The sequence below is a fragment of the Mytilus galloprovincialis genome, chromosome 8 (assembly GCF_965363235.1).
Source record: "Mytilus galloprovincialis chromosome 8, xbMytGall1.hap1.1, whole genome shotgun sequence".
Classification (NCBI taxonomy): Eukaryota; Metazoa; Mollusca; class Bivalvia; order Mytilida; family Mytilidae; genus Mytilus; species Mytilus galloprovincialis.
Genome location: NC_134845.1, coordinates 61,110,070 through 61,134,300, shown reverse-complemented (window position 1 = coordinate 61,134,300; position 24,231 = coordinate 61,110,070). Strand labels below are relative to the sequence as shown.

The 24,231-nt window shown below is 31.3% G+C and overlaps 1 protein-coding gene across 5 annotated transcripts; it reads left to right on the top strand.

Annotated features, from left to right (window-relative positions):
- Positions 1 to 82: 82 nt before the first annotated feature.
- Positions 83 to 19,830, top strand: LOC143042330 (serine/threonine-protein kinase PLK4-like). 5 transcript variants are annotated; one of them, XM_076214608.1, is made up of 17 exons: positions 83 to 284; positions 9,342 to 9,533; positions 10,904 to 11,018; positions 11,347 to 11,459; positions 11,690 to 11,778; positions 11,991 to 12,223; positions 12,766 to 12,824; positions 13,056 to 13,306; positions 13,546 to 14,203; positions 14,415 to 14,659; positions 14,860 to 14,975; positions 15,238 to 15,315; positions 15,823 to 15,956; positions 16,178 to 16,384; positions 16,729 to 16,971; positions 17,277 to 17,383; positions 18,404 to 19,830. In XM_076214608.1, exons 1-17 carry the CDS (start codon positions 249 to 251, stop codon positions 18,519 to 18,521), a joined length of 2,994 nt encoding a protein of 997 aa, XP_076070723.1. In that variant the 5' UTR covers positions 83 to 248; the 3' UTR covers positions 18,522 to 19,830. The 5 variants fall into 5 exon arrangements, with proteins under 5 accessions (XP_076070723.1, XP_076070725.1, XP_076070724.1 ...); XM_076214609.1 differs by lacking the exon at positions 83 to 284 and adding an exon at positions 7,587 to 7,731; XM_076214606.1 differs by lacking the exon at positions 83 to 284 and adding an exon at positions 8,678 to 9,209.
- The last annotated feature ends 4,401 nt before the right edge of the window (positions 19,831 to 24,231 follow it).

Below are 24,231 nucleotides of genomic sequence, written 5' to 3'. Positions count from 1 at the left end.
CATAAATCATAAAAACTTGTATCATTGATTTTATTATGGCATTTTTTTAATTATTTTTAAATTTCATTCCATGCGGCCTTGCCCTCATTCAAGTTGAGGCGCGTCAAAAAATATTTTGAAAATGAATACACGATGTGTCAAGGCTTGAAAAGGAATACACTATCTTCAGATTATCTGTAAACAATGCAGATTTATATTCATCTACAAAAATTAACAGAAAGAGACTTTAATACAGATTAAAAAAGACAATGGCCGGTCAATTCGGCGTTGGAGAGACAATAGATGTAAGTAGCCGGTTATCAAAAATAAACAAAAAAAATTTCAAATTTAGAAAGTCATTAAGCTTTTGATCATGGCAGGCCTGGTCAAGAAATAACTGCCTCTCATTAAAAATGATTTTTCTTTTAAATCTTATCTGATCATAAATCATATCCATACACCATTTGTGGATAGGATTTGGTCCAGCTAAAATGAATTTTGAAGTTTTGGTTTTTGCTTCAACTTCTTTACAAAAAACTAAATCCTCAGTTTGCAGAACTGAGCATTTTGACATGATTGTCTCGTTATCTGTTAAAGTGAGTATATTTCAATTTGTAAATCTTTGAATTTAGACGTTCAATGTTTAGGAATACACCTTATTGCTATCTGGGTGAATCTAGAAATCTGTCCAGCTTGAACTATTGACGTCATATTACAATCACTTTTCCATTGTGGTGTCAGATATTTTGTATTATGACGACAAAAATTTATGGAAAAATGTGATGTCCAGTATTGGCGGACAAATAGAGATAATCATAAGGTGTACATGTATTGAGCATACCACTTCATTATAAAATATATCTACAGATGACCGATGGATTTTTGCGCTTTCATGGAATTTTCCTTTGTCACAGTGCTCAAGTGATGAAGTCATAGTAATAACTGATTGTTCGATAACTTCACTAATGCGGATTGAACTCAGGCCAACCTGTGTAACGCAGTCATAAAGAACATTGAAAATGTGGTATACACCTTATCACTTTTTTTTTGCCATTACTGCCAGGACTTCACTATTGTTCCAGTAAATTTTTTGGGGTATTTACCTTCGTAAGGAACGCTCAAATCTGTTATATTTTTGTCTTGTTTTACATTTGTAATTACAGGGCCTTTTATGTGTTTGCTGATTGTTGAAGAGCGTATGGTGACCTATGGTTCTTATTTCTGTGTCATAAGTCTCATTAGTAATCATACCACATCTTCTTTTTTATATTTTAGTTAAGGGTATTGCAACGAAATGAAAAAATGAATTTTTTTTACTGCTTGAAAATTAAGTGACATTCTAAAAACTTAAAAAATTGTGATTATAGTCAAAGGCCAAGTCATTCATCTGTAATACATGTACTTGTAATAGTAAGGGTGAAGATACTTAACAGCTACATGTATAGAGCTATCAATCTATTCATACGAGAACAAATTATTCAATCAAAACCAGGCTTTAAAGCACTTATTTGTTAGTTCCATTTCCATATTAATGATCAGGGACAGAATGGGGTTTACAGGATAGAGAATAGAGGAATAATAGTACAGAAAAATGGGATAAAAAATTAATAAGTAGAGAAAAATAGGGTTACAAAGTTTAGAATGAAGGGGTGGTAAAACATAAAGAATACAGAAATGAAGGACGGACCATACATCATGTACATTCAATAACGTTCATGATAATATGACTATTTTGATACATGTACATCTGAAAATACATCTTACAATTCAACCTGTTTTTGTGTAAGCAAACCCAGAGGGCCAACATGTGGGGGGATAGTGTGCTTTGGGTGCAATCGTTAATCATTTGATGAAATGAACAGAATTTCAAGGTGAAATAAAACTATAGCAACATAAGCCTGTGTATATAGTGTTTCCAGACAAACCTTAAGTTCAAGTGTAGAATTAATTAAGCCTGCATGTTAATCAGACATAATTTTAACAAATCAGACAGAAGATTGTATAAGGAACTTGGCTGGGGCACTCGCTACATTTCCAGAATTTTCAGCTCTGTATACATACAATTTTTTTTGGGCCAAATTAAAAAGTATGTGTGGTTCCAGTTACATCTTTAAAGAATTAGGGTAGGTAGGTAGGGATTTTTTTATGTTTTATTTTTACATTGAGTCTATGGGAGCATATTCTGACTTTAACAGTGCTTATAATGAAAAATGACAAAAAAATCTTTAGAGTAGGCTATTATTAAGACTAAAAAAGTAGGGTAGGAACCATACATATATTTTTATTTCGCCTTAGTAAACAAATAAGCCTTTATCTTCAGTCTGCACAGAAAACTTTTTCATCTTCTAGTCTGTAAACTAAATATCAAAATTTGTCCTTGTATGACTATATTAAATTTTGAAAATTTTCACTAGTCCGAATCAATATTTACTAGTCTGGGGCATCGTACTAGTGGCTAACAGTGCAGACTGTATCTTTATGACTATATGCATCAGTCTACATGTATCATATGAGTAATTTCGACTGTTACGAAAGAACCCTTACTTTCTGAAATTCAATTCAAGTTTCAAGTCATCTCAAAATGACCGAAATTGAATGATAAAATGTCCTAAGCCCTGACCCTCATGACCCTAGACTAGTTGAACTGTTCAACCATTTTGGTTATCACCATGGTTGTTTGGGTTAATCCTTACTATGTGTTAACAAAATGATTATTATATGTTGCATTTTAATTGCACCAGTTCTTCAATAAATTTATCGCCGCGATATAGCCTTTTTGTGCTAATGCGGCGTAAAACAACCAACAATAAATTTGTAACAAGTATGTGTCCATAGTACATGGATGCCTGACTCAAGTCATACTATCATTTTCTGTGTTCAGTGGACTGTGACATTGGGATAAAACTTTGTTTCAAGATGATTGGACTTCAATTTCATGAAAAACTACCTTTACCAAAAACTTTAACCTGAAGCGGGACAGACAGATGAATGAACGCACAGACCAAAAAACATACATTTTAATGCCCCTAAGTGGTAAACTTTGTTTCAAGATGATTGGACTTCAATTTCATGAAAAACTACCTTTACCAAAAACTTTAACCTGAAGCGGGACAGACAGATGAATGGACGCACAGACCAAAAAACATACATTTTAATGCCCCTAAGTGGTACATACATGTATTTATACCTACAAATGTACATGTATAAACTCCAAAAATTTGTTAAAACACATTAAATTCCAAACCAGGTTAAATAAAATTGAGTTGAAAAGAGGCCAACCAACAAGTTATTTTTAAATTAAGGACTTATATTGGAACTACATTGTTAATCCATATTTGAAAAAAATGAAAAAAGACAGATTATGAATTAAATGTATAGGTACATATGTATATAAGGACATTGTAATATATGTATAAATGCCACATAAGTTTAAAATGGCATACCTGTGATGCACTAAGTCTTATGCAATATTGAAATATTGTTTAAGCTGATAATTAGACTGACCAGTCACCTTATTAACACCTGGTAAGCATACATGTTCACCTGAAACAGAAAAGTGTTGTTTATTTCTTGTTCTCAACAGGTGTGAGTGTAAAAAAAATAACACTAGATAAAGATACCATAAAATATTACTTTAAAAAAATGACTGTATTTTGTAAAAATAAACTACAAAGTTCTGTTAAATTTAAATTTTTTTTTTTAACTTTTATTATTAGAGAGTGATTACTGCAAAATGAAGGATAAGACACTTGCAGTGACAAAATGGTTACAGTGTTTTCACAAACTTCCATCATTTCCTGAAATGGTCTAGACACTTTATTTTTCACACTTCTGTTGACAAACATTTACATGGTTTTATATGTTTTTCTTCTCTTTTACTAGTCAGTTGACACTGAGGTTGTTAGTTCCAGCCAGCCCTGCACTTGGCAGGTGCAGTCAACTCCAATATATATCTCTGGACAAGGATTGACGCGTTTGTCAATTGTTGTCAGATTACATGTAGAACCTAATGTTTTCTAGATAATCGACTGATCCTTTTGCCCTCAATCCTGCCTTTAGTTGTAATATCAACAGCCATCCTTTTATATCCTAAGACCCATACATGTACATTATTTAGATCTGTTCAATCTTGATCTGTTACGAAAATTTGACAACCACTGCCATAATAACTATCAAATACACTGTCAACACTGGGGTTTGACTTCCAACTTCGCACATTGGCAAGTGTGGACAACTCAATTCTCTATGACTATTAACTATAGCTTGGATTTACAGTTCTCTTGTAAATTGTTGAAAATCCATGGTTCTCTCCGACTTACTCCACCAATAAAAGGTGGCTGCCACAAATAGCCAATAGTGTTGGGGAGTCAGTTGTTGGTCACTGCATTAATTGTAAAGACCATAGTAGTTAACTTATAAATATCTTTAGGTAGTTCAGGGCCACAAGGATATAGTTGTGACCAAAAACAATTCTCTATAAAAATTGACATTTTGGTGGACCTGGCTTGTAATTATTCCCCAGCAAGACAATCGATTCAAATTAAGTCAGCATTGATAGGTTGCTGTAACTCCAATGTTTATTTAACTGAATGTCAATGTTCACACTCAAGTTGGTGTTAAAATTTAAAAAATGATTGAAAATGACCATTTTTAGCTAGGCTAAGATGCATTAAAAGTAGTTCACACTCCCATCCTTTAAAAGTGAGACCCATTCATTAAAAATATGCTACTAGGGAAAATACTGGTGCCAGTAAATAAAAATATTGTTCAAACAATCGAAAGTTAACAATTTTACATAGATTAGAACATGTAGAACCTGTCTAAACAATCCACTTTTAAAGTCACTTGATAATTATTTATATATTATCACCAAGTTCCCAGTACTTAAAAATATTGAAAGGAAATTTGATAACAGCTTTAAACATTCAGGTGTTACATTCATTGTGAATGGATATTATCATGAAATACAAATCATCCATTAGCTAATATTGGGGTATATATATGTAGAATCAAGTACACTTGCAAAATGATCCCTCATATACTTGTTCTGATTAAACAGGAAAAAAATATACATATGCTTGCTTCCTGCCTCCAAGCTGGAAAAAAACTTGTACACAAGTCAATTCTAAAAACCACAACACGCAGACCAAGCTCGAAACTTGGGCTGTGGTTGATTTTAGGTTCAAGCTAGGTTTATGTCCCTTTTTATCCCAAAAGATTAACAAAGGGTTTTAAAATGTTTCTTAACTGGTATAAACAAATGACTAGCGCCTTGTGACGAAAGTAGGGGCTTCAGTAGATGAGTGTTCTAGTCCCAACTGTATCACTAGCCTGTCGTCACTAAGGGTTATATTTAGAACCCCTCACAGGGCATGTGCAACCTTGGATTTTCAGTGTACATACTGTGTTTCTATGAAAGGTCAGTGGTTCTCTAAGGCTTCCTTCAACAAAAACTAATATGCACGAAATAGCCAATAGTGATGAAAGTGGCATTAAACGTACACCAATAAATCAGTGTAACAAATGTCACAGAATTTAAGGCAAACATTGTAGGGATTACAATCTGGAAGCTGCATAATATCTAACTAATGAGTTCGGTTCCTTGCAAGTTCTACATGTTAAAAGTGAGAAAATGTTACGTTTATGCCACTTTATAGATCTAGTATCAGTGATCGAGGTTAAAGTTTCATGATTAGGTCTGTTTCTCAACTACTGAGTGTTAAGCCTGGCCAAATAAAAATATGTGTGCCAGGCTCGTTATACAACCAACTCTAGAACTTTAATTTCCATTTTAGACAATCCATTAAGAAAACCTGACCTACCAACCGAATATCTTTTCAGGATGTATCTGTGCCCTGGCACACATATATTTTTATTTGTTCTAAGCAGGAGGTCAACTATATATTTAGTTATAATTGTAAGTTGTACATGTTAAGGTGGTACCCAACACTTTTACTAAAATTAATTTGGCTCGTTTAATTTTCATAAAATTTTGACAAAGTATTTACCTTGACCCTTTTACAAAAACATCAAAAATTCAAAAAATTTTAACCAAGCGTTTAATTAGAAAAATTACACTGGTTATATAGCAGTTTGACAAACACTAATTTTGATCATTGAGAAGCTTTATGTTGCCTTCAAAACACAGTGTATTTAAAACATTTAGCTGATATTACAGAGTTATCTCCCTGTAGTGTTAGGTACCACCTTAAATGGGTATCATCAGTCTTGCCTGATGTTCATGGTTTCGTTGGTCAATATTTAGTTTTAATAGTTAGTTCCTCTTCTAAGATACTATATTAAGCACTAGGTCAAAACGGTTCATATGTTCTTGACCTCATTTTCATGTTTTATTGGTTAATGATAATATAAGTTTTCCTGGCTAAGTCTCTTTCTTAGATATTATAAGCAATAGGGTCCATAGGCGGATCCAGGGGAGGGGCCTGGGGGACCAGGCCCCCCCCCCCCCTTTCGTGGGAAAAATTTGGTTGATTATATAGGGAATCATTGAAGCATGACTGGAGCGGGGCCCCCCTTAGGAAAAGTTCTGGATCCGCCACTGGGGTCAACTATATATTTGGTACATGGAATGATTATAAGTGTACATGTCTGTCTGGTAGGGTTTATCTGATCACAACATCATTTTCATAGTTCATTGCCTGGTCAAGTTTTCATGATTTGATCTTTAACATTTTCTTGTACAATGTATACTAAAAGTCTCACATATTTATTTGTAAGAGTGCCTGGTCATTGCTTGTTATTAGAAATATCCTTCATTCACAGAGTTTCAAAACTACCGGTATTTCAGAATAGGAAGGATCAGGACTTTTAAATATTAGGACGGCAATTCTGAAAATGAATGCTGTTGAATTTGAATCATACATGTATTTAAGGGTTTTCTAAGAATTAATGGTCTATAGCTACCATGGCCAGTACCTTTGTAAATAAAAGGTCACAGACTTTCGGGAAGTTGTATTATTTTCACCCTTGTCTGATTTTAAAAATTTGAATAAGACATTTAAAATTTTTACATTTTTCCAGTGTAATTCCAGCTTAAGAAATTTACATCTCTTACTAAAAAAAGAAATCCAAAACAATTGATAAATTGTAGTTTACACATCTAAGAATTATTCAGAGTTGAGCATTAGCATGACTACACATGGACTAGTACATCAGTAGTTAATATAGAATGGTACAGTATTAAATCAATAACTTTCCATGACTTACAAAATTTTATTCTTCACTGTAAAATAGTGTTACTATACAAATCCTTGTTCAAAATGATATATAGAATTTGATTTAAAATTCAATTTTTACAATTTGAAAAATTTATTTCTTAAGATGTTCATGATGTTGATTAAATTCATCATATTTTGTAAATTCATACAGAGTTCATTGTAACCTTAAAGTTAAATGGTTTTAAATAACTTCTAAATTCACTCAATGTACAGTTAGTTTTACTTATTCAGTAATTTGGCGTGGTCGCTTTAGCTTGTTGACATAACTTTTTAAAAGCCATGTTTGATCATATAGATTTACTCAAGTATTTTTAAGTCTTTTATTGAAATTTTAAAGCTATTTGTTAAAAGTTAGCGTCCTTTTATAGAATTTCTAAATCTCATGTGCTCATTAAAGAGGGATTTTCAGATGGATTAAAAATGTGACAACGCTTGACCATGTGTTTGTCCATCTTTATGTTTTATTTATTATAAAAGTGGATATTGTAATACACAGTGCATGGAAAAAATAACAGTAAGTTCAAATATTTTCTTGCTTCACTTTTTTACAAATCAAAATTTGCGAATTCTTATAATTATCTAGATTTATCTAGACTTATAATTACTTTATTATTGTACTTGTTGAAATTTGAAGACTATTTTGTTTGTGATTTTTTTGGGAGAATTAAATGGCTTTTGACAACTAATATATGTACAAAAGTATTCCATTGTCATGAATCGATTGTCTAGATTAAAAATTAGATTTTTGTTAAAAGTAGGGTTGGACTATGAAAAATCCCTTTGAATGTGTTAGAGTACTAGTGTTACAAGAGTTTTGTTACAATAAGTTCTTAATAAATACATGTCATGTATGTATGTATTCATGATATTCAGATCCCCACCCCCCTTATTTAACAGTTAACTTTTGAAACAAAGATTTTGATCACATGAATAAAGAAAGAATTTGAATGAATTAGGTTGACAATATAATATTTGTTTAGGATAAACCATGCCCGTTAAAAATTCCATCTCTGTATAAATACACTGTTATAGTAAAAGGGTGTTTTCAAAATAAAATTTATACATGACTTTCAATGACTTTAGGCATGCAATTAAAAAAAAAGAAGGTAATATTAGTACAAATATTAGATCATAATCAATTCTTTAAACATTTAAATAATTTATTTTGTTTAATATTTAAGGTTGTGAAAAAGGTGACAAGTTTGTTGACAATAGATTGAAATCAATAAAGCTTTTTATCAAAAAAATCAATTAGGAATTAAAAAAGACAATTTAGTTTAAAGTTTTAAATCTACACAATATTTAAAGGGTAAACACACAGATATGCTTTTGAAGATATAATGTGAAGAATGTATGGTACTGTTAAATATTTCCTTCAGGTAAATAATCTTGTACAGGTAAATAAATTTTCCAAGTCTAAACATGACTGTTAATCCTGAAATTACACTATAGGTGTCATGCTAGGCATGGTCTGTCCGGACATGGCACATAACAACATGGAGCACTCACCCATTACAATTAAGGGATTAATTAATGATTGTGTTTCAATCATCTAACTGCTGGACTAAATTAATTAGTTTGTAATTAATCAAATAAACAAGCGAAATACATGTTTTGATACAAGAAAAAACATGAAATTGACAATGTTTAACCTTGATATAGTATATATATCCAGGGCTTGGATTCAGTTAGCTATGAAATCTCAAAATGTTGATCAAAAACTTAGAGGAATATCATCTCTCTGATAGTGATGTTTCAAAAGCTCAAATTTTCTTTGACTTGGTCAATACCAACATGGAGAAAATACTTAAACCATTAGATGTTATTAAATCTGTGGAATTATGCAAGCCATGTGATTTCTCTATAAACGAAATAGACATTATGAGTGTTGAAGATAATTCATGTGATCAGTGTGAAATTAACAGAATTAATGAAGATGAACTTATTAAACCATGTGACTTCAGTATCAATGAGGAGAACGGGAGTATTGAGGTAAATTTGTCATCTTTTTTGCATAATTAAAAATGATTAATATGTTTTGTAATTTGAAGGTGAAATGCAAACTTATTTAAGTTCATACAAGTGTCAATGCATCTTCTAATATAGAATCATTTATCTTTTCAGGATTACCAAGTGTTGAACTTGTTGGGGAAGGGGGGTTTCGCATGTGTGTACAGGGCAAGGTCAAACAAAACAGGTGAAGAGGTCGCCATAAAGATGATTGACAAGAAACTGATGAAGGCAGCTGGCATGGCTGCTAGAGTGAAAAAAGAAGTAGAAATTCATTCAAGATTGAAGCATCCAGCAATTTTAGAGGTAAATACAATTATTAAACATATAGAACACCAATGCTGACTATAAAATTTACCATAGTACCACACTACACTACTATATATTTATCTTTTCATGAAACTATCAACACAACAGATAAAGAGCTAATTCAAAGTGACTTCATCACTTGTAGCTATGTTAATTTCCTTATAATTGGAGTATGCAGATATTTATCATGGTTATTATTGGGAATGTCAGTTTCATTGATGCACATGTATAATTTCATATTGGATTTGAGATGATGAAACTGACGATGAGTAAGATGGGACATTTATTGATTGTTCATAGCTATAAAACATCATCATCCATGTAGGTGGCTTGCAGACTCGTTAATCAAGGTGTTGTTAAAAGTAATTCTTATGTCATTATTACTGAGTAGTTAGCTGTTGTGTGAGATACTTAATTAGGTCAACCATACTCACCTTAATGACATCAATTGCATGAAATTAACATTTGAAATAAGATTGGTTAAACACTTTAATGAAAAGAAATAATTAGTTAGGTGTTAGGTTGCTTGTTTTAGTAAGCTTGTATGTTGTTAATTATCAAAACAGTATTTGATCATTTGGCTTGGGTGTTGTTTGAAATTAACTGTAAATTTCTTTATTACTTAGCTTGTATTGTCCAAACACATAAATACACATATCAGCTAACAACAGATATATTTTAAATTTAATTAGATGGATCACAATAAAAATATGGAATAAGAAATTAATTTTCATGAAAAATAATTGAGAAAAAAAAAATGATTTTGGAAAAAAACATACTTAAATTTTTCAAATTTTGTAATTATGTTGAAGAGTTTAATCTCAAACACACCTTTGCATGCCTTTCACATTTTATTTCAATCATTCAGTCTTTATGGTTCTTGAGCCTAATAAATTGCCAAGCCTTTGTGCATTTATAAAGAAATGCATTCAAGAATTTGTTAATCGAACATTAACATGATTAACCGATGACTTTCAGTGCAAGTTGGAACAAATCTGTGCAGCTATGCACTACTCCTTGAGTGCAGTGTTGTAACTGGTCAATTTTTAGGTGCAAAGTTCAAAATAATAAGTATAAGATTGTGTTAATGTGCCAAAATAGTATCCAGACCATATACTGCAGCAGTAATATGCTTAGCACGTTAAATATATTGATTTAACCTTTAGTTTATTACTTTAAAGGGTTCAATTGATCAAAGGTCAGTTGAAAAGTTGAACTTCTCTTTGAAGTATTGTTCAATAGTGTAATCCATTTAAATCTGTGATCAGCTTATGCAACCCTATAGGAAATATGACTGGATTAATAAATAACTGCCACCCCCATGTTTAAACCTGTAAGTTTGAAACATTGTATTTTTTTTCTTGCAGTTGTACAACTATTTTGAAGACAGCAACTATGTGTACTTGGTGCTGGAAATTTGCGCTAATGGAGAACTCAACAGATATCTTAAAGCCAACTGCAAAGTTTTATCTGAATTGGAAGGTTGGTATTCCTAACAACAATACCTAAAATACAATAAAAGTGTATTAAAACTGTAACATTAATCATGGTTATAAACCTGCAATGGTCAAACAATTTAGCTTTATTCAACTTAACCCAGAAATAACAATAAAATTGTATGAAAACAATCACTATTATGATAATAAAAATATTCTGGTTCAAATACTTCACTTCATCCAATGTACCTCCAGTATATACCCATTCCATTTAATAAAACTTTCTTACAATGAATAAATTTCTACATTGAAGCTTTCAGTGTGTTAACTATTTTGTGCATATCTTTATTTAACGTTTACATTTATATTTTCAGCTCGACACTTCATGGTACAGATTGTATCGGGGATGTTATATCTCCACTCTCATGGAATACTCCACAGAGATCTGACTCTTGCCAATTTACTACTCACAAAATCTATGGACGTTGTAAGTATATATTTAAAACTTATTAATATGGTTTCAATATCTAAGCATTTCTTTGTTTGAAACTGTCTCTGAATTTCTTAGAAATGATTTAATTCAAATGTGAAAAAGAAAACAATAATTTTACATAAAAAAAAATTAAACATAGAAACTTTCATTTTGAAAGATTTATTAAATTTTATGTTTTCAGCAAACTTAACATTATTAATAAATGTATGTTTTTATATTTGCAGAAAATAGCTGATTTTGGTCTTGCTACACAACTAAACTATACTGAAGAAAAACATTTTACAATGTGTGGAACACCAAATTATATTTCTCCGTAAGTATATTATCATTTAAAACAAATAAATCTTTTTGTTAGTGACTCAAGTATTGCAGTATTGCATATTCAGTATCTAGTCAAAAAAAAATAAAAGTATAAAGTTTTCTCCTTCAAAGATTTAAAGTTTTAAAAATTCACTGCAAAACTGTAGTCTTTACATTGTGAAATAAAGTTATGAAGATTTTACATGAATTTAATTTATATTGCAGTGAGATAGCCATAAGAGGAGCTCATGGTTTAGAAACTGATGTCTGGTCTTTAGGTTGTATGTTGTACACATTTATGGTAGGCAAGCCTCCATTTGATACAGATGCTGTTAGGAGTACACTGAACAGAGTTATAACAGCAGCATTTGATCTCCCAGATCATTTATCACAAGAGGCCAAAGACCTCTTACAGTCATTGTTAAAGAAAAATCCAAAAGATAGAATTCCTTTACCAGGTATGTAGAAACGATTTTATATTGGGGGGGAGGGGGGATAATTATAGAGAAAATATTTGAAAAAAATAAACTAAAATTTGTATTTAGTTCAAAATCTTTGCAGTATAATTTTAAATTATTTTTAGTAATTCATTTATTTGTTTATTTAAATTAAATGGTTTTTTTTAAATTAAACACATGTTCAGTTAATTATATTATCCAATTAAGGTACTTGAAGTCATTGGAAATTAAATTAGTCCAACCATTGACTATATTCCATCAATTAATTAATATTTTATACCCCTTAATCATATTCAATAGTTTCAAATTTGTCAAGAAAAGTTTTTGAAACAAGAATAAACATGACTATCACTTACTTGTATATTTATACTTGAAATTATTTGTTTTAGACATTTCACTTTTAAAAGTTACAAGATGTTAAGCTTAGGTACACAGACTTATATAAAGATAAAAGTCCATTTTAACAATAGATTTTTTCTTCTTTAAATTTTCTTTACATTTGTTTTTATTTGTTTTAATATTATATTGATTTTATTTTTCAGAGGTGCTAAATCATCCTTTCATGACCAAATATGCATCAACAGAATTTAAAGGTCCACAGGTAATTGTCTACAAACACTTATCTTATGTTTATATAATATATACATGTAAATTTTTTGATCTATTTTATCTTGTTTATTTCTTAACTCTTTTAAAAGGATATTAAAAAAAGCAAGATTAATTAGATTTTAAAACTGAGTAGAAAAAAAAAGAAAATATTTTTTAACCAAGATTAAAAATTGAAAAGATTTTGTAACTGAAATATTTTAATGATGATATCTTCTATTTATAGAATTTCGGTGAGACATCCATTGATAGTGGTAGAGGAACCATGGCAACTATTTCAACCACAGCATCAAGAGTGTCAACAAGGCCACGCCCCTTCCCAGCATTCCCTATGGAATCGGGAATCTCTGAAGGAGACGAGGACCAATTGAAGAAAGACAAATACTCAAAGAATTCTGAGGATTTGAACCTTTTTTCGGGACCAAATACGCCACAATTGAGGCACCCACCATCTCCACCAGTTAGACTAAGGGATAGGTAGGCATAGCAATTATATATTTAAAACATTAAAATATTAAACTATGTAAGACTGAAGTTAAAAACAAAATTAAAAAGTTATAACCATATTTTTTTTGCTGCACTCATTGAATATAAAGCATATTTAATGGCAAACCTTCTATTTATGACATTTATAAAAAATTTAAAAAAAAAGTATAAAGAATTGTAAAGAAAACTATTGACTAGGTTTAATAAATTATTTTTTTCTCCATTTTCAGTGAACGTGAAGCAGCAAGAATGCAAATGAATCAACAACAGCAACAACAGGGTGATTCTGGACATTTCCTTAGGAATACTAACCAAGATAAAGCTCAAGAAAGACTATTCAAAGCTAAACAAATGGAGAATTACCTTGAGCAGCAAAACAACCGTGCTGGTCAACAGTTTGATCCAGCAAAATATCAAGATCGTGCCAATACACCAAGTAACTCATCAGGATGGTCCTGTAGCATGTCTCTGCATAGCAATGACAAACCAAGTCATACCGACATAAGCAAACCTTCTGTAGCCTCTGACGTTTCGTCGCAGGATGAATTTAGTCTACACAATACAAAGAAAATACTCAATTTCGATAGTGACAGTCACTCCACTGGTCAACACAGCAGTTGGCACGAAAAATCTAAAGACAGTGTAAAAAATATGGAACGACAACATAGTCAGATGAAAAAATATGGACGCAGTCGATCTTTAGAAAACTTTCTCGACAATGATGAAGAAGATTCTAATTCTAATTCGCAAGGTGCTAAAGTAGAAATTAAATCACAACGATCGGTAGAGGAGGCTACTAACTCAGCAACCAAAACAATTAGAGATGTTGTATTGCCATTAACTGCCATTCGTCTTCGACCAATCAGACAAAGAACAAGAAATGCTATTGTAAGTTTCTATATTAAATAGCCATGCAATTATAAATTCAAAAAGAGGTAATATTTATAGAATTAAAAATTGAAGGACCTGTAGAAGTAATAATTCAGTAATTTCATGATGCATAGAAAGTTTAGGAAAAAAAATCAAATGTCTGAAATTCTATTTAAAATTTTATCAATGCTTTGATGAATTGTAAAGAAAGTTATTTTTTTTCTTTCAGGTCAACATTTTAGAATCGGGAGAAGTTTGCATGGAATTTGTCAAACTGAAACAAAAGGTTGAAAAAGTTGTTGAAGTCATGGTGATATCTGTTGATGGTCAGAAAATCAATGTTTACCAACCAAACAGAGGCAAAGGGGAACCAGTAGGAGAAGAACCTGTTGCTCTGCCAACTGAACCAATCAAATCATTTGTATTTGATCTGTTACCTGAAAAGTATTGGAAAAAGTACCAGTATGCAGCAAGGTAATTATCTCCCCTTTCATTTGTTTTAATGGAATCTTCAATTGTCTAAATTGAATAATTTTATTAAATTGAAATTTTTTTCTTGTTAGATGAATTCGTGACCCAAAACTTTTTAAAATTAAAGAAATAAAAATTTAAACCAGAAAAAAAAACAATAGTAAAGTCAAAACATTTGTAATAAAATATCTTTTTATTTATAGATTTGTGAAACTGGTGAGATCCAAGACTCCAAAGATTACTATGTATACACAGAAGGCCAAATGTATGTTGATGGAAAACAGTCCATCTCCAGACTTTGAAGCAGTATTTTATGATGGTAGGTTTTGAAATTTTGAAACATGTATATGTTATCTTTTTGAAAATAATTATTCAATATTAAAATTACTAATTTTTATGTGACAAGAGTGAACTATATAAATGTGAATGTGTATGTTTTACGAATTAAGTCTTTTGCACGAGTTTGTTCTCCCCATATATATCTTTGAGAAGTTTGAAAAATATATATATATATATATATATAGATTTGTGATCTTTTATTAAGTTTGGTGAGATATTAACATGATAAATGTTTTGTAAAGGCTCACATCCTTTGGAAGACGATGATAGTCTAAGCGATTTAATGGAATCCAGACCGTATCCATTCGTCCCTTCGTGGAGTAAGTCGACACATTGTGGCTATAGCTATTAACAGAACTACTTTCTTTATAGATGTGCATACTCACTCCTCTCACATTTTACCAGAATTAATGTTGTGTGTGATTTTTTTTCCCCACCTTTTTTGCACATGGTATTTTCATGCTTTATAGCTCACAGTGTGTATATTGTACTCCTGTATTCTTTTAACACTTATATATATTGGAAATCTGATACTTCTGGCTTTTTTGGCACATTGCAGTAATTTTTCTCATATTTTTTATGCCTATGAATTAAAAATTCTGAAATTTCTTTATATTTAAAAAAAAAAATTAAATTAAGAACAATGGAAAAAATAGAAACATTGAAATCAGAATTAGAACTAAAATGAATCATGTAAGATATATTGAAATCATCATTTAAATTTATAAACACACCCAAAACTGATGAAAGTATATGAATTGCTTTAAATTTTCTATGTTTTAAGTGTGTTATTTCATATTTTAATGGGGTTTGTTTTAATTTTTCAGGTGCTAAATTCACAATGAGTTCCAGTAGTATGAGAATTATTGAAAAAACTGGGACATCCTTGGTGCTAGATTCAGAGGAAACAGCTCAGAGACTGGCTGAAGATACCAAACAATTGTTAGAATATGTCAAACAGGTATGTTCACTCACTTCAGATATCAGTATTTAAAGATAAAAGAAATGTATTAATTATTTTTTAAAGGAAAAGTAAATAAAAAAAATTTAAGTTGTAAAATTTTCTCAGTAATATTTACATATTTTTTTTTCCTCAATTTTATAGTAATTTTACATTTAATTTGAATTTAAAAAGAAAAAAACTTATTGATATTAAATTTCTTATTCTTTGTTTATTTTCAGTGTCGGCAACAATGTGAAGAGATTGACAGGGTAATTAGTTCTGTACATAGCCGATGTGGGTTGAGAGAGCAGCTCTTCCCAGTGATCATTGGTAGACGACCCAACGGTCCAAATTTAAACGATTCCTCTCCTTCCACGGGTGCAGGTAGTTCCTTGGCGGTAGAAATCAACAGCAATCCTTCATCAGACTCAAACAGACACGCTACAGTAAGTTTTTAGTCTTGAGTCTTACTGATAAATTTAATTCAAAATTTAAAGATTTCATTGCCTGTAATACATGGAGAAGCAGCTGTTTTATGGGAGTGTATAGTAATTCTTAACGATATTTGTTGAACCATTTTCAGAATAATTTCATTAAAAGAATTAGGAAATTCAGTGAAATTGCTGCTTACAAGAAATTAAAAAACTATTTCCAAAAATTTCAGTTTTCCTTTAATACAAATAAATAAATCAATATAAACAAGAAATTGTCTCATTTGCATTCATGTATTTCTAGATAAAATACTTCCTTATTTACATAAATATCTAACGGTATTCCTTCTTTTGTATAGATGTCTTCATTTGACGGCACAGTAGTAAGCGCTGTAACAGACTGTACAAGCAGAGTGGAAACAGCTCCATCTGACACATCAAGGGACGTAACTCTAAAGTCCAAGTCTGTCAACGAGAAATCAACAGTCAGCAATGGTGGTGTAAGTCCCACGTCAAGTCTCAATGGTTCAAGTCAGCTACGCAAAGTCACCAGAGATGTTCTTAAACAAGTTTTCGTGCAAGATATTGGATGGGCTTCTAAGGTACATATCATTTCCTTGTTTTGAATTTCAATAATAAAACTTGAATTTTCGTGTTTTTAGAAAATGAATTATGAATCTAAAATAAAATGTTATTTATAACAATTTTTATAACATCATATTGGTAGTTTAAAAACATAACATTTTAACGTTTATTTTTTATTCTCTTTTTTTAATTTTTTTTTTTAATATATCAGATAAATAGAATTGTGATACTTTTAATAACAAAATTCCTTTCTTTCTTTTTACAAATGCAAGAAATATTATGTTGACACATATTTTTAATGGCTTTATATTTTATTTTTCAGCACTCTAATGGAGAAATATGGGTAAAATTCAATGATGGAACACAGCTTGGTGTCAAGTCATCTACAACAAATGTCAAATATATTGACTGTCAAGGAAAACTTTATAGGTAAGTTTCTCTCAAATAAGTAGTAAAATCTTAAATCTGAAACAATTATTAGAATTTGTCTATATTTATAAGAAAACGAAAAAGAAAAGAAATTAAAAGTGGATATTAACTGAGTTCATAAATATGCATTTATAAAAAATTATTTTAATAAAATTATTGGTAAAGAAGAAATTGTATAAAGATATGTTGAATAGAATCACAAGTAGAAGTATGAAGTTGTACTGTGAAAAGCTAGTAACTATTTTGACATGTAATTAAGAAAATCAGAGAAGATATAATCTTACAAAGTAACTTTTTTTTAATTATAAAATTTTGACTTTACAATATACTTATGTTTTAAGTACTATATATACCATGGTTTTTACGAGTTAACATATTTAAACAAACGAATCGAATAAAACAATATTTTAACAGTGGCGGATCCAGGGGCGTAGATAGTGTACATCCCCTAATCATGTTTTTTCACAGATATTTGTTGCCGATATTTATTCCTTTTTGTATAGGTACCCCCTTTTTAAATCGAATTTAAATTGAATTTTCGCAAAGGAAATTATAGTTTTACATTTTATTTTTTTCAAAACTGAAAGAAGAAACATCTAGTAATTGTTTCCAAAATTAAGGGAATTCGTAACAATTCTATGTAGTTTGAAAAGGGTTTCTTGAAATGTGGTACACATAATTTATTGCTTTTTCTTATAAAATGAAAACAAATGAAGATCTTGACCTTTTAGTACGTTTTACAGTTTCCTAAATTTTTTAGAGGCGGATACATTTAAAAAAAAATTTTGGAGCTTCGGTCATGGAATAACATGAAAATGAATATGTTATACCATGGCTGAAGCTCCGCCTTTTTTCCTTTGGATTCTAGTCGAGTTGCATATTTAATTAGCAAAGTATGGTACAACATAAATTTGCATATAATATACCATGGTTTTCCCTCACCACACTTTTTAAGCAAATTATTTCATAAAAACATCAAAGGAAAAAATCCAATTTATGTTACAATCTCTTATATTTTAGATTCCAAAGGACAGACATTTTACCCGATATTGTGCGAGCAAGACTGGAAAAGGTCCCATTAGTGTTAGAACATTTACTGCAAGACTCACCAACATCTTCAGTAATGACTCCACGCTGAGGAAACCTGTTTTAAAAACATTCCATAGAGTGCCATATCCGTCCTCGTCCATGACCTCGGTCAGGATTTCTCTAGTGCTGTGATATGTATAGTAGTGTCAGAATTGTTCCTGTGATGACTCAACAGGCAGCTGCTCATTCTGTGTCTCTCTAGACTTTTTACTCGTATACCTCCGTACATAGACTTATATATGTATAGACTCTTTTGCATTTATTGTGTACAGACGTGTAGATATTAGTGTATAGTATTTGTTGTGTAGAATCTCTTTGTTATTGCTCATACTAGATTATTAGTGCTAGTTTTACTTGAATATCCCATATTCTTGTTTAAATTTGGTTTTTACCTTAATTTATTTTTAGCATTTAGATTAATTTATTTATAATCTAACGTTTTAAAAGTATTTTTAGATGTTTTTAAATTATTTTGTACTTGTTTTACTTGTATTAAATTACCATGACAACTGAAAAATTAAACTTTTCTTATTATTTTACTGGAGATGAAATGTTTTAGCATGTACAAGTCAATCTGAATTAAGTTTGTTTTTTAGATAAATTTATATTAGAAATTATTTTAATTCAAATATTTTATTTTAAATGAAATGTTTGTTATTCGAAAGCCAACAATTCTTGCAAGAAACACCTATTATCTTTTCTATAACCAGAAAATTATTTGAATGAGGCATATCATGTATAAGTACTTAGTTAAAATCAGTAGTTCTTACTTTAACCCAGTAGTTCTTACTTAAAATCAGCTAATTTGCAATTGAATTGTATGGCTCTGCATTAGCACTTTTAAAATGAGTTGCCTTACTTAAAATTGTTTATTTTGTATAATGAATCAAATTGAAAAATCTGTTAGTTAGTTTTCTAAACAATTTATTTGTTAATAGATTCAAATTAGAAAATCCTGCTCTGCTGCATCAGCATGGTGTGACAAACTGTATTACCAACTTAAATTTCACCAAAAAATAACATTGTTTAGTAATCACAAGATAAGAAAAACACACGATAGATGTTCTTTTTTCCCACTGACCTAGTTTATGGTGTACATGTAGTCAGCCATTACAGAGTTTTCTCACTTGCTTCAGGTTAACACAAACATTTTTTTCTCAAGCCTAAATAATAGTATTGAAGTATAAAAAATGTTTATTGTACATCCTTATTTCAATTTGGATTTCACTTTATAGAATTGTTGGCTTCTTTATTTTTGTTAAGTTGGGATATTCATCTGAAAACTAATTTATTCTATTTATGCATTTATATATTGAAGAAAAACTAGTCTTAAAGAAATAAAATTGAGAGTATAAAAATATTGTATATTGATTGAGTTTTATTTGCTAACCAAAGATGGGATGATTTTTACATCTAGTTTGACTACATTGAAGGAAGTAATAAAAAAAAAACAGGTATTGGTTAGCATCACAACAAAAACATTTGAAATCGCAGAGCAAAAGGGATTGTTTTTGCAAATATCTTCTGCTGTCAATCTTAGTTTTACCCCTGAACCTAAATTAAGTGCACTGTTGGTTCATTTATTTTCTTGGATAAAGGAAAAATGGCATTTTCGTGGATATTTGATTTCACGGTTTAACAAAAGTACATATACAAGGCTATATGAAATTTGTACTTCGATAAACAATCGAGGAAGTAAACAACTACAGGACACTGTTCACCCTTCAAGAATGTGCAAAACCCATACTGTAGAGAAGGCAATAACACTGCACAAGATAACAATATATGAAACAATTCAAAAAAAGAAAACCAACTGCCTGATTTAGGCAAATAGCATATAACAAAATACAACAACTATGGCAAACAGAAACCACTGGACTCGTATGATTACTGTACTTGGACTCAGAATTCAAACAATCATAATACTGGATTTTGAACTAAATACTGAGTAAGCATTATGACCAAGGACCCAGGTTGAGTCTGTCTGCTATCAAAATACAAGAAATGCATGTAACTCCCATTTGTTTTTAATAAGAATTCTAGTTTATCAGCACTATGAACTGTTATATATAGAGACAGCCATTTTATGTTAAAGTTGTCAAATAACTACAAAACTAAGAATTTTTATGTGTTTTATGTTATGGCGTATATTAACCTCACTGAATTCAGTTAAAATGAAATAATTGGACTTCTTATCTGTCATTATCAAACTTTGTATTATGATCATAGCAAGCAGAAGATGGAGCATACTAAATGGTGCCCCCCCCCCCCCCCATTTTTGTGGGGAAAATTTGGTTAATTGTATAGGGAATCACTGAGGCATGACTGGAGTGGGCCCCTCTTATGAAAATTTCTGGATCCACCACTGCTCGTGGTAGCATTTTTGCCTCAAGGACTGGAGCTTGTAACCTCCACAGAATAGGTATTTGCTGCTTCTCCAGTTAGAATGCAGAATTTAGGAGTTAGGTCAAAGTCTAATGAGAATGGAGTCTGAATAATGTATCCATGTAGGGTGATATATCTTGCTGCATATTGTTATCATTTTAGTTGCACATTAAATATATGACTCTAAGAGTGTTTATAACAATACAGGGTTATCTCATTAATATGTTATCTAACACGAGTATTAGTAATATTTGTTGCTGGACATCAAATTTAATTAATAAATCAACCAATCAAAACATTGGTAATAAGTTACAAATCAGTTGAGTAGACCAATCTTCTGCAAACTGGTGGCCAAGTGATCTAAGTAGTTCTACTAATGTTATCACTAGCCCGTCAACACTGAGGTAGTGAGTTCGAACCCTGCTCGTGCGGGTGCACTTTGACTCTAATCTAAATTGACTAGGATTGTCAGTTTTCCAAACGAAGGTCGGTGATTTTCTCCGGGCACTCCGGCTTCCTCCACCAATAAAAACTGGCCGCCACGAAATAGCCCAAAAGTTGCGCTAAGAAGTGCCGTTAAAACACCAACAATCAATCAATCTTCTGCAAACTAATTATGTGTGTACTACATAAAAGAGAATCGGAAGATACCAAAGTCGAAGAAAACTGACAACTCCATGGCACGAAATGACAAACAAGTCTACCAAACGCAACATAAAATATAACAACACGAACCCCCAAAAAAAACTGGGGTGATATCAGGTGCTGCGGAAGGGTAAGGATATCCTGATTATATAACACCCTGACACCCTTCGTAATACAAAAGTCATCATGAGGTATAGAGTAGAGATTTATTTCTACTGTAACAATATCATGACAATTTTGAATCAATACCTGTTATATTCGGCTTCATATGCGTGTTGGGGACCTCGGTGGCCGAGTGGTCTGAGTAGTCGAACTATTACTAGCCTGTCATCACTTGAGGTTCACGGTGAGTTCGACTTGACTCCAATCTCAATTGACTATATAGGATTGTTATTTTTTCTACCGAAGGTCGGTGGTTCTTTCTGGTCTTTCCGGCTCCCTCCACCAAAAACAACGGACCGCCACAAAGTATAGCACAATAGTGCTGAAAGTGGCATAAAACACCAATCAATCTCTTGTTTTTAATTTAATGATTAGTTTAAACATATTTATTTATAGTGGATTAGGTACAAGTTTTGCAACTTATATTAATCCCTTTCCACTTTAATGATTCACGGGTTGTGCCAAGTAAATGAGATGAAGTAAATGAAAGGACATGATTCTGTGTTGCAATGCTCTGACTTCCTTTTATGGCCGAATGACCAACAGGTAGCATGTATACATGTATGAACACTAAAGAGATTTATGCGGCTGAACTGACTTTGAATAAAGTTAATACTAACAATGAACTCTACCCTTTCCTGAATCTAGATATGTATATCTTTAACGGGAAGCTTGATACCAAAATTTATGATAAAAAAGATGATTTTTCATTACCTTTTGTTAATTATCCATTTTTAGATGGTGACGTACCCTTGTTACCATCTTATGGTGTATATACCAACTTGTTCGATTCGCATGTGTATGTAACAACGTATTTGATTTTAACGAAAGGAATCTGTATTACTGAAAAATTATTACACCAGGGTTTCCAATATCACAGACTATAGTCAAAACTTTACTAAATTTTATCACCATTCGTAAATATAATTCAACATGAATACATCTTATACGTTCAGGTATTTCACATCCAATCTGTTATGGTAATATTCTTTACAAAGCACAAAAATGTCGGCATTCCACCTCAAAAGCTCACCAAACCTTTGAACAGACTTATTCAGAAGGGATATAGTTACGATACTGTTGTCAGGTCATTAAAGATGGCATATTTTGGTATTAATATTGATTCATTCATAGGGTCTTTGCATCGGAATTGAACACATTTATTCTAAAACCAGTTGTTGGCATAATACGGATTATGTTCATCTCATATTTTATGATGGTATGATACTAAACCCCTAACGGGAGTGATTGTGCTTGATTTTCATATAATGAAGACATAATCTTTCAATCAGTTTAATTGAGGTCAAGTAACTGCTAGTAGTCCTTTGTTAATTAATGTATCATTGTAATTTTGCTTAGTTTCTTTTGTTACCTATTCTGAAATCGGACTCGGACTTCTATCAAACCGAGTTTTGCTGTGCGTATTGCTGTTTGTTTGTTTTCTCTACATTGGCTAGAGGTATAGGGGGAGGGTTAAGATCTCACTAAACATGTTTAACCCCGCCGCATTATTGCGCCTGTGCCAAATCAGGAGCCTCTGACCTATGTTAGTCTTGTGTTATTTTTGTCGAGCCTTCGACTTTTGTCGAAAAAGCGAGACATAGATATCCTACATTCCGTCGTCGGCGTCGTCGGCGTCGACAAATATTCACTCTGTGATTAAAGTTTTTGAAATTTTAATTACTTTCTTAAACTAGCCTGGATTTCTACCAAACTTGGACAAAAGCTTGTTTATGATTATAAGATAGTATCCAGAAGTACATTTTGTGAAAAAAAAATAATCCTGTTTTTCCGTATTTTACTTATAAATGGACTTAGTTTTTCAGCAAAGAAACATTACTGTACATTCACTCTGTGGTTAAAGTTTTCAAAATTTTAATAACTTTCTTAAACTATCCCGGATTTGTACCAAACTTGGAGAGAGGCTTGTTTATGATCATTAGATAGTATCAAGAAGGAAACTTTGTTAAAATTTTGTTCATTTTTATCCGTATTTTACTAAGTTTTTCTTCCAGTTAACATTACATACAGTCTACAGTTAAAGTTTTTAAAACATTTATTAGATTCATAAACTATCCTGGATTTTTACCAAACTAAGACAGAAGCTACTCACAATCTAAAGATATTATTGAGTGGAATATTTTTATTTATTTTTTCCCTCATTTTTGTTTAGCCTGCGATTAACAGCAAAACTAGGCGATACACTGGGTTCCGCGGAACCCTTACGAATTTTTAAGACTAGTTCATGGATATGTTTTGGAGTTTAATATGACATTCATTTTCACTGATCTAGTACACATTTTTGTTTAGGGGTTAGCTGAAGCCCGCCTTTTGGTGTGGGATTTTCTCGCTGTGTTGAAAACCCATTGGTGGCCTTCGGCTGTTTTCTGCTCTTTGGTCGGGTTGTTGCCTCTTTGACACATTCCCCATTACCATTCTCAATTTTATAGAGAGAAAAAATGACGAGAATCTTAATAGATACTCCAGAGTACTCCCTGGCAAAAACAGAATATTTTTCTGTAGTATAACTCAGATGAATTGATGATGAAAGACCACTATATTTTCAT